The sequence below is a fragment of the Helianthus annuus genome, chromosome 11, assembly GCF_002127325.2.
Source record: "Helianthus annuus cultivar XRQ/B chromosome 11, HanXRQr2.0-SUNRISE, whole genome shotgun sequence".
NCBI classification, from domain to species: Eukaryota; Viridiplantae; Streptophyta; class Magnoliopsida; order Asterales; family Asteraceae; genus Helianthus; species Helianthus annuus.
Genome location: NC_035443.2, coordinates 117,067,238 through 117,077,451, shown reverse-complemented (window position 1 = coordinate 117,077,451; position 10,214 = coordinate 117,067,238). Strand labels below are relative to the sequence as shown.

At 40.1% G+C, this 10,214-nt stretch overlaps 2 protein-coding genes and 1 long non-coding RNA gene across 3 annotated transcripts; all 3 read left to right on the top strand.

Moving 5' to 3' along the window:
• Positions 1 to 1,981: 1,981 nt before the first annotated feature.
• LOC110932016 lies at positions 1,982 to 3,457 on the top strand. Its single transcript, XM_022175380.1, has one exon. The coding sequence runs from the start codon at positions 1,982 to 1,984 to the stop codon at positions 3,455 to 3,457; it is 1,476 nt and encodes a 491-aa protein (XP_022031072.1).
• A 3,685-nt stretch (positions 3,458 to 7,142) lies between these two features.
• On the top strand, positions 7,143 to 7,947 carry LOC110932017. Its single transcript, XM_022175381.1, has 2 exons — positions 7,143 to 7,758; positions 7,892 to 7,947. Exons 1-2 carry the CDS (start codon positions 7,143 to 7,145, stop codon positions 7,945 to 7,947), a joined length of 672 nt encoding a protein of 223 aa, XP_022031073.1.
• Positions 7,948 to 8,099: 152 nt separating this feature from the next.
• On the top strand, positions 8,100 to 9,324 carry LOC110927968. The gene is made up of 3 exons (XR_002586039.2): positions 8,100 to 8,157; positions 8,632 to 8,685; positions 9,182 to 9,324. It is a non-coding gene; the product is annotated as an uncharacterized LOC110927968 (long non-coding RNA).
• The last annotated feature ends 890 nt before the right edge of the window (positions 9,325 to 10,214 follow it).

Genomic DNA, 10,214 nt, shown 5'->3' with positions numbered 1-10,214 from the left:
AATCGGAAGGATCACAAGACCGAGGTATGTTCCGTTGCATACGAAAGTTTACTTTTATTTGTTAATAATTATATTGAATAACCCTTGTTATAATGATTATACTATGTTATAGTGATTACGGTGCTAGTAAATAAATTAGCAAACCCTTTTGCGGATTTGTCTATGCTAACGAAAAATTATGCTATGTTATGCATGTCGACCGGTTCATGTAACTAGGTCGAGTAAGAATATGAGACCATCCGACTAGAATGGGTGGTCGTGTAAGCAAAATCGTAGTGCATGAAGTTCAATCCGTTATACGGATAGGACGAAAGGTTTATGTTGAAAGCAAACAACCCGTTATTACCGGGTTGTAAACGATACGCATAAGTCTCTTTATGAGAATATAAGCTTACCCATTTAAATGGGTAAATCGAATGCATGATGATAAGAATGAAATCAATCGAATGCGGCTAATAGGTGGTATTGTAAGCAAAATAAGTAGTAAGACTAACTTTTTTAAAATTGTTTTTCAATGTAGGTAAATCCTCAACTTAGGCGTATGGACGGCTTGGAACGTGCACACTTGATCTACGCCCGCCTCACGCTTCCGTTACAAATTATTTTGAAATGGGTTAAGTTTTTGGTCATAGTACTTTAAGTCTATGTAGTATGTTGATACTTTGTCGTTGGGTAAAAACTTAGTAGTTGTAGTCATGTCGTGTCCAATGTAAGCTTTGTCCGTTTTGTGATTTGTCAAGAATGTTAAACATTGAAGTTTGTTGTGTAAAACAGGTGGTTAATGGTTTTAAACGAATGGGTCATGTCCAAATTTCCAAAAAATTTTCCTATTTATTTTATATGTCGAATTAAGTAGAATATGGGGCGTATCAAGTTGGTATCAGAGCCTAGGTTTGAGGGATTCGAGCTAGAGTAACAACGCTTGAACTCAAACCAATGGCTCGCTCGAAAGTGTGCTCGTTCCAAGATCGCCGACGAGGTAAAAATTTAAGTTTCGGTAAACGCAAGTATGCATAGTAAGCTTATAATGTAGATATTGAAGATAAGTATTTTTGTACGTAATGAGGGGATGCGAAATGGGAAGTTCCAGGAACTATATAGCTGAAAACGGCCCGAAAATGCGATAAAAAGTGTTTAAACAAAGCTGCAGCAAATCGACAACGGACAAGCCGTCGCCAACGCTGTTGTTGTGCGTCGCCAACGCCCCTAAAATGGCCGACGGCCTAAGTTCCTGCCTACGGTGTTTTTCACCCGACGCCCATTTTTAGAAGCCATCGCCGACGGGCTCCCCTGCCATCGCCGACGGCTAGTGTAAATCCAGACCGCTGATTTGCCTTGTTTTTCACATTCTAAGTTTCTGCATTATTCGAAAGCCTATTAAATTGTTGCGTGAAGTCCATATAAGGCCTCATAGATGTAGGTAACCACAAATAGTAATTACAAGGGATGGACTCGGAGGAGACAAAGGGTAATGAGTTGAATAATGTAAACGAATGATGAAAACTTAAAAAGTGAGTAAATTCTAAAATATGGGAATATGAATGAAGTAAAGTCGGACTTATGAAATATGATGTACTAAAAGCTTGCGTTAATGATGAATGAAAATGCTGTTTTATAGATGGCTGATGCAAGAAACACTAATGAAGATGATGACACGGCCCGTCAAGAAGTGTTTCACAATAGGGTCGTGAAGGTAGCGGAGGAGGTTATGCAAGCTAATCTTCCACGATTAGCTCAAGAAGTAGAGAATCGGGTGTTGGGAGTTGTTGATGCCATGATGGCAAGTAGAATCGAAGAGTTGAAAGAATTAATTGAAGGGTCTAAAAGTAAAGACAAAGAAAAACGATGCACATATAAAGATTTCATGGCATGCAAGCCTACCACGTACGATGGTAAAATCGATCCAATAATGTGCCAAAGATGGATTTTAAGCATGGAGGCGGTGTTTAAATGAAGTCAGTGTCATAAGGAGGACTAAGTGATGTTCGCTACGGGACAACTCACCCTTCAAGCGAAAGATTGGTGGGATGCTTATAGTAAGGAGATAGGTGAGGACAAACTTCAGACAATGACTTGGCAAGAATTTAAGGAACCCTTCATGAAGTACCATTGCCCTCAGTCAGCCATTGATAAGATTCAAGAAGATTTCTTACGCCTCCGACAGAAAAACAAGACGATAAATGAGATATCTAATATTTTCTTGGATAAGATGAAGTTTTGTATGGAGTTTGTGCAAACCGAAAGAATGAAGATCAATCGCTTTTACGGCATACTGAAGGCAGAATTCAGGGAATTCATCACTCCCTCGAAATGTGAAACCCTTGATGAGCTTATTAATCTGGCGCGGGATAGAGAAATTGAAATTAGAAGGCAAGAAGAACGTGGTGAGAAGAGACCAAGTGAAAAAGGTACGAGCTCGAGTCCATCAAAAAGGGGAAAGTTTCAAGACCAAGGGAGGAAGGAAAAGTCAAAAAGTGGAATCACTCCTTGCAAGACTTGTGGAAAACTCCATACTGGGGAGTGTCTGTTGGGCAAAAAGGGGTGCTACAAATGTGGTAAGGAGGGACATTCATCCTATCAATGTCCGAGTAGCCCAAAGACTTGCTTCAATTGTTTCGAAAAGGGGCACATCAAATCTGAATGCCCAAAACTCCAGCAAGAGTCGAGGAAAGAAGATAAGAAGCAAGAAGGTTCTAGGGCCAAAGGGAGAATGTTCCAAATTACATCCGAAGAAGCCAAGTCTCACCCGAATGTGATTTCAGGTATCTTTTTACTAAACTCCATACCGGTTTATGTTCTGTTCGATACTGGAGCTACTATGTCATTTATTTCGAATGAAATTATACAACATCCGTCCTTTAAGATTGAACGAATGCCGATGCCTCTAGAAGTAGAAATAGCCGATAGTAAGATCTATATGTTACACGAGGTGTGTAGAAACTGCAAATTCACTATAGAAGATGAGGAATTTGACATTGACCTCATACCTATGGTTTTGGAGGAATTTAAAATGATTGTGGGGATGGATTGGTTGGTGCGACACCATGTGGAAATTAATTGCGAAAATAAGATAATGCTCATCCAAGCTCCAAGTGGAAGACAATTGAGTATTCAAGGAGAGAGAAACGTAGAAACCAAGTTGTGCACCTTGGTCCAAGCTTTCAAATACGTACTTAACGGGAGTAGAGCATACCTAGCTTATGTAGTAGATGCCCGACAAACCCTCACGAAGCTTGAAGACGTTGAGATCGTGAATGAATTTCCGGATGTATTTCCAGAAGAATTGCCGGGAGTCCCACCCGAGAGAGAAATAGAGTTTCGCATCGAAGTAAATCCGGGTGCGAAACCCGTTGCAAAGGCTCCCTATAGACTTGCTCCCACCGAGATGCGCGAATTAATGACACAACTGCAAGATCTTCTAGATAAGGGTTTCATACGTGATGCGTGTGTAGTGTAATATATTTTAGGTATATATTTTAAGCCCTTTTTACACTTTTAGCCAAGTTTTAAATTTATAAAACACGATATTCACTAACACTAAACACACATATGGGCAAGTGCACCCATCGTGGACGTAGTATAGTGTTGGTAAGATACCGAGGTCGTCCAAGGACACAAGAGCTTTTAGTACCGGTTTATCCTCAACGTCTAACTAAATCAAAATGTTAGAAAAGATTTTTTTAAACTAAGAAAATAAAAACTAACTAAATGCTGAAAAATAAAATAAAAATAAAAACAGATAGACAAGATGAATCACTTGGATCCGACTCGTGTATTAGTATAACCTTTGATTATTTTCGCACTTTTGCACTTATTTAAGAGATTATCTTAGTTATTGTAGTAGGCCCCTCTTTTGAAGGCGACGTTACCCTAAACCCAGTAGTTTGAGTCAGCAAGGATACAATCCTAAAGGGTCGGATTATTGAAAGATAATGAATTAAGTTATTAATGCAAATTATGGTAGGCACCTCTTTTGGAGGTGACGTTACCCTCGACTAAGTAGTCTGAGTCAGCAAGAATACAGTCCTAAATAGCCAGGTTATAGTATTAATAGTAGTTAACTTATGAGGGGGTCAAAGAGTTTGGATCCCCGCCATCCAATACCTATGGGCATTGAAGGAGATCCTACTAAATTTGACCCAGGTCCCTTGCAGGACCTCTAAACGCTGAACAAGGGCAAGACCCTTACCAAACCGTTCCCTTAACCCCCGACCAGGTAGCCAACATACCTCCATATAGACCGTGGAGATATGAATGGTGAAAATCTTTTATTTTATATAGACAGTAAAATAATGCCAAGACACCACGGACAAACGATAAGGAAAGATCACCTTCAACATAAGCAACTAGTTATTAAAGTCATTAATACAAAACCAAATAAAAAGTGCAAAAGATTAAAAATAAAAAGTATTATACTAAACACTTGTCTTCACCAAGTGATGTAAGAGACTTAGGCAAACATGGCCTTGATTGTCAAGAACTCTTACGATCAATCTTGGATCCCGAGACGACTCACACACTCTATGATGGACAATGGATGATGGTGGTGGATGATGGTGTTGTAATGGTGGTGGGTGGTGGATGAAGTGTGAGAGAGGTGGTGTGCCAAGGGATGAGTTGCAATGAAACCAAGCACTCCTATTTATAGGCTGAACAGAAGGCTGGGCACGGCCCCGTGTCCGCTGGACACGGCCCCGTGCCTGTCTGACACTCTCTCTCTTCATTAATTGTAATTCACAATTACAATTAATGCGCCTGCTATACTTTCGCCACGCCCCCGTGTTCACTGGGCACGGCCCCGTGGTGGGCAATAGAAGCTTCTACAAGTTTGTCTTTTCTGCTGCTTCTTGGGCACGGCCCCGTGCTGGCTGAGCACGGGGCGTGTTCAGTCTTCTGCCTTCTGTATTTTTCTTGGGAGGATGCTGTTGAGGGGTCGGGCAATCCACTTATGTTCCTTTTCTTGTATTTGTGTTAGATTTAGCTGTCTTTTTGCTTCTTTTGTGAATTCGAGCTCTTTTAATCCTGAAAATACAAAAGGAAGACAAAAACACTCTTTTTCCAACATTAGTACTTAAAAAGGGTTAGTTTTATGCCTCATTTGATGTAATTTATATGTTGCATTTTACACACATCAATACGCCCGAGTGTGTCGCCTTGGGGAGCACCTGTCTTATTTGTTAAAAAGAAAGACGGGTCGATGCGCATGTGTATCGACTATAGAGAGCTAAATAAGCTGACCATAAAGAACCGCTACCCTTTACCTAGAATTGACGACCTTTTTGATCAATTACAAGGGGTGAGTTGGTTCTCCAAGATAGACCTGCGTTCGGGGTACCATCAAGTTAGAGTACGGGAAGAAGATATTCCAAAGACTGCATTTAGAACCCGTTATGGGCACTATGAATTTCTAGTCATGTCGTTTGGATTAACGAACGCGCCAGCTGCGTTTATGGATCTTATGAACCGGGTGTGCCGACCCATGTTAGACAAATCGGTAATCGTGTTCATAGATGATATCTTAGTCTATTCGCGAAGCAAAGCCGAGCATGCAAAGCATTTGCGTGAAGTACTCGAAATCCTCCGCAAGGAGAAACTTTACGCAAAATTTCCAAAATGCGCCTTCTGGCTCAGGGAGGTACAGTTTCTAGGCCACGTGATCAATGCGGAAGGTGTTTTAGTGGATCCGTCAAAGATTGATGCCATAATGAAATGGGTTCCCCCGAAGAGTCCGACTGAGATAAGAAGTTTTCTAGGCCTCGCGGGATACTACAGACGGTTCATACAGGATTTCTCAAAGATAGCTCTACCCTTAACCAGATTGACGAGAAAGAAAGAAAAGTTTGTATGGGGTAAGGAACAGGAAGAGGCCTTTCGTATACTGAAGGAGAAATTGTCGAGTCCTCCGGTCCTGACATTGCCAGATGGGACCGAAGATCTGGTTGTTTATTCAGATGCTTCACAGCAGGGGTTAGGTTGTGTTTTGATGCAAAGGGGAAAGGTTATTGCATATGCTTCGCGGCAACTAAAGCCTCACGAGGTAAACTACCCAACACATGATCTGGAATTGGCAGCGGTAGTGTTCGCCTTAAAAATTTGGAGACACTACCTATACGGTACGAAATGTACAATTTACTCGGATCATAAGAGCCTCAAGTATTTCTTTGAACAGAAAGACTTGAATATGAGGCAGCGAAGATGGTTAGAACTGATTAAAGACTATGATTGCGATATCCTTTATCACCTGGGAAAAGCGAATGTGGTGGCGGATGCACTAAGCCGAAAGGGGACTCCACCTTCAATTCGTGTGAGGTCCATGAAAATGATAGTTACTCCACAATTACTTGAGATGATACGGGATTCCTAAAGGAAGTCGCTTGCAGCAGAAGACTTAAAGAAAGAAAGGTTAAAAGGTGTGGCCGATAAGCTGGAAGAAAACTCGACCGGACTTAAGATGAGATTCGGCCGAGTTTGGATACCGCGTTTCTGTGAAGTCAAGACCGCGTTACTTGAAGAAGCTCATAAATCACGATATTCGGTCCACCCCGGGGCTACAAAGATGTATCGAGATTGACGGCCAATTATTGGTGGCCGGGCATGAAACGCAATATCGTAAAGTATGTCGCAAAATGCTTAACGTGCTCTCAAGTGAAAGAGGAACATCAAAAGCCCTACTGGGAATCACAACCTTTGGGGATACCGTTGTGGAAATGGGAGGAACTAACGATGGATTTAGTAACCAAGCTTCCAAGAACGAAAAAGGGGCATGATACAATATGGGTAATCGTAGATCGACTTACGAAAAGCGCCCACTTTCTACCCATTAAAGAAGCTTATTCTTCCGAGAAAATAGCGGAAATTTACATGAACGAGATTGTGTCTCGACACGGGGTGCCCGTGTCAATTGTCTCGGGCAGGGACACTAGATTTACCTCTCATTACTGGCAAAGATTTCATGAGAGTGTGGGGACGAAATTACACATAAGTACCGCCTACCACCCTCAAACCGACGGTCAGTCAGAAAGAACCATTCAAACACTTATTGATATGCTGAGGGCGTGTGCTTTAGATTTTGGGGGAAGTTGGGATGACCATTTACCACTAGTGGAATTTTCTTATAACAATAGTTACCTAGTGGCATTCAAATGGCACTTTACGAATTACTATACGGAAGAAAATGTAGAACTCCCGTATGTTGGGGTGAAGTGGGGCAAAGGGAGCTCGTGCCAAGTGATTTAATAGCAGTGACAAATGAAAAGATTGAATTGATTAGAACTCGTTTGAAAGCAGCCCAGGATCGACAAAAAGCTTATGCAGACAAGAGAAGGCGCCCTATTGAATTTCAAGTTGGAGATTTCGTTCTATTGAAGGTGTCGCCATGGAAAGGCTTAATCCACTTTCTTAAACGGGGTAAGTTAGGCCCTCGGTATATTGGGCCGTTTAAAATCTTGGCTCGTGTTGGAAGGGTTGCATATCGATTAGAATTACCGCCTACTCTAGACAGAATTCACAATACCTTCCACGTGTCGCACTTGAGAAAGTGTCTTGCGGATGAAACCGCGTTAGTACCTCTCGATGACATTGAGTTAGACGAGGGGTTGAATTATGTAGAAAGACCAATAGCCATTAAAGATGTCAAGGTGAAGAAGCTCCGCAACAAGGCTGTCCGACAAGTGTTGGTACAATGGCAGCACCGAAAGGGGTCAGAACTCACATGGGAAGCGGAAGATGAGATGAGGAAGCACTATCCATTTCTTTTTGGTATGTACACATTTAAAATTGTGATATGTCCACGTTTCGGGGACGAAACCTCTTTTAAGGGGGGTAGACTTGTAACACCCCAAAAAACGCGATAAATAATAATAAACTTAATATGATTAAGGATGAATGGTAGTATGGTACTTAAAAGGGGGTTTTAAGGATAATAGTTACAAATGTAACAAGACTTAAGGGGGTAATATGTAAATTATAATTAGTGAGGGTTTAATTATGTTGAAACCACAAAACACACACCCTGTGCGTGTTTGGGATCGAGCAGGAGCAGGGAACAAGGGTTTACCCTTTTGTTCTTGTAAAAATTCACCAATTGACAAGGAAAAATTAATGTTAGATAACTGCATGTTATAAAGTTTCGATCATCTAAGCATCCCTAGTAAACTGGTAAGTCGAATTTCTGATTTTGGTGATGTTTAGAATTAGGGTTTCGACCCAATCATGAAATTGTGATATGATTTGTGTTGTTTAGATGTTAAGGATACTCCCTAGAGTAGAAATCATGCTTGATTTTGGTTAATTGAAAGAAAGCCTCTATAAACCCACTTTGTGAAATTTGTGTTATGAATATGAAGATTATAGGAATTGTGAATATATGTAATTTGATATGTAATTCAGCTTGTAGTACCCGAATGCTAGATAAATTGATGAAGATTAAAGGAATTGTAAGAATTAGATTGAGTAGTGATGACATATAGGATGAAATAGCAAGTCATGCTTAAAATGCTTGTACACTATGCTTTATTATGTAACGCACACTAGGTGTTCGATGAAATGCTTGAAAGAGTAATTATGTGTAAATTGGAACGTGATGGAATGAAAGTTGGGGTACTAAACGAATGAATGAATATGTTGACCTAGGTGTGAAGGAAGAAGGTTCGAATTCTAAGAAATCGGAAGGATCACAAGACCGAGGTATGTTCCGTTGCATACGAAAGTTCACTTTTATTTGTTAATAATTATATTGAATAAACCTTGTTATAATGATTATACTATGTTATAGTGATTACGGTGCTAGTAAATAAATTAGCAAACCCTTTTGCGGATTTGTCTATGCTAACGAAAAATTATGCTATGTTATGCATGTCGACCGGTTCATGTAACTAGGTCGAGTAAGAATATGAGACCATCCGACTAGAATGGGTGGTCGTGTAAGCAAAATCATAGTGCATGAAGTTCAATCCGTTATATGGATAGGACGAAAGGTTTATGTTGAAAGCAAACAACCCGTTGTTACCGGGTTGTAAACGATACGCATAAGTCTCTTTATGAGAATATAAGCTTACCCATTTAAATGGGTAAATCGAATGCATGATGATAAGAATGAAATCAATTGAATGCGGCTAATAGGTGGTATTGTAAGCAAAATAAGTAGTAAGACTAACTTTTTTAAAATTGTTGTTGAATGTAGGTAAATCCTCGACTTAGGCGTATGGACGGCTTGGAACGTGCACACTTGATCTACGCCCGCCTCACGCTTCCGTTACAAATTATTTTGAAATGGGTTAAGTTTTTGGTCATATGTACTTTAAGTCTATGTAGTATGTTGATACTTTGTCGTTGGGTAAAAACTTAGTAGTTGTAGTCATGTCGTGTCCAATGTAAGCTTTGTCCGTTTTGGGATTTGTCAAGAATGTTAAACATTGAAGTTTGTTGTGTAAAACAGGTGGTTAATGGTTTTAAACGAATGGGTCATGCCGAAATTTCCAAAAAAATTTCCTATTTATTTTATATGTCGAATTAAGTAGAATATGGGGCGTATTATACTGCAAGATCTATCCTACATGATCCTGAACAGAATCCTGAAGCCTTATGTCAAGATTTGGATACTATAGATGAAAAAAGGGATGCAGCAAGGCTAAGGATGGCAGCATATCAACAAAGAATATCCAGGGCATATAACAAGAATATAAGGACTAGGAGATTTCGAGTTGGTGATTGGGTGCTAAGAAAAGCTTTTCAAAATACCACTAATCCTACCGATGGCAAGTGTCACACCCTGGCTTTGCGGAAGCGTGGTTAATTTGGTGTGACTTCTTAATACCATAGCTTAACCATAACAAGCTATATGAATTTAAAATCATGCAAAGTCATTCATTGAAAATAAAATTGTCAAACATTGTCTAAATGGGTAAACACCCAACAACCATTACTTGTCTTAAACAGTACAACTACTACCATAATGCAAACATAAATAAACATGGTTCAGGGGCTATGGCTTGTCCAGGAAAGAGCCATATGCCTTGAACCCGGATGACTCTGAGTCTAAATGCAGCGGGAAATCCTGCTAAACCGTGCCAGATCCTTAATTCCCTGAAATACATGTAAGTTGAAAAATCAACAATAATGTTGAGCGAGTTCATGCGAAAATGAGTAAATAAACCTTTATCTTTATCAAAAACCCTGGTATGTAGCAAATAAGGAAATAAAAGAGATCACCAATG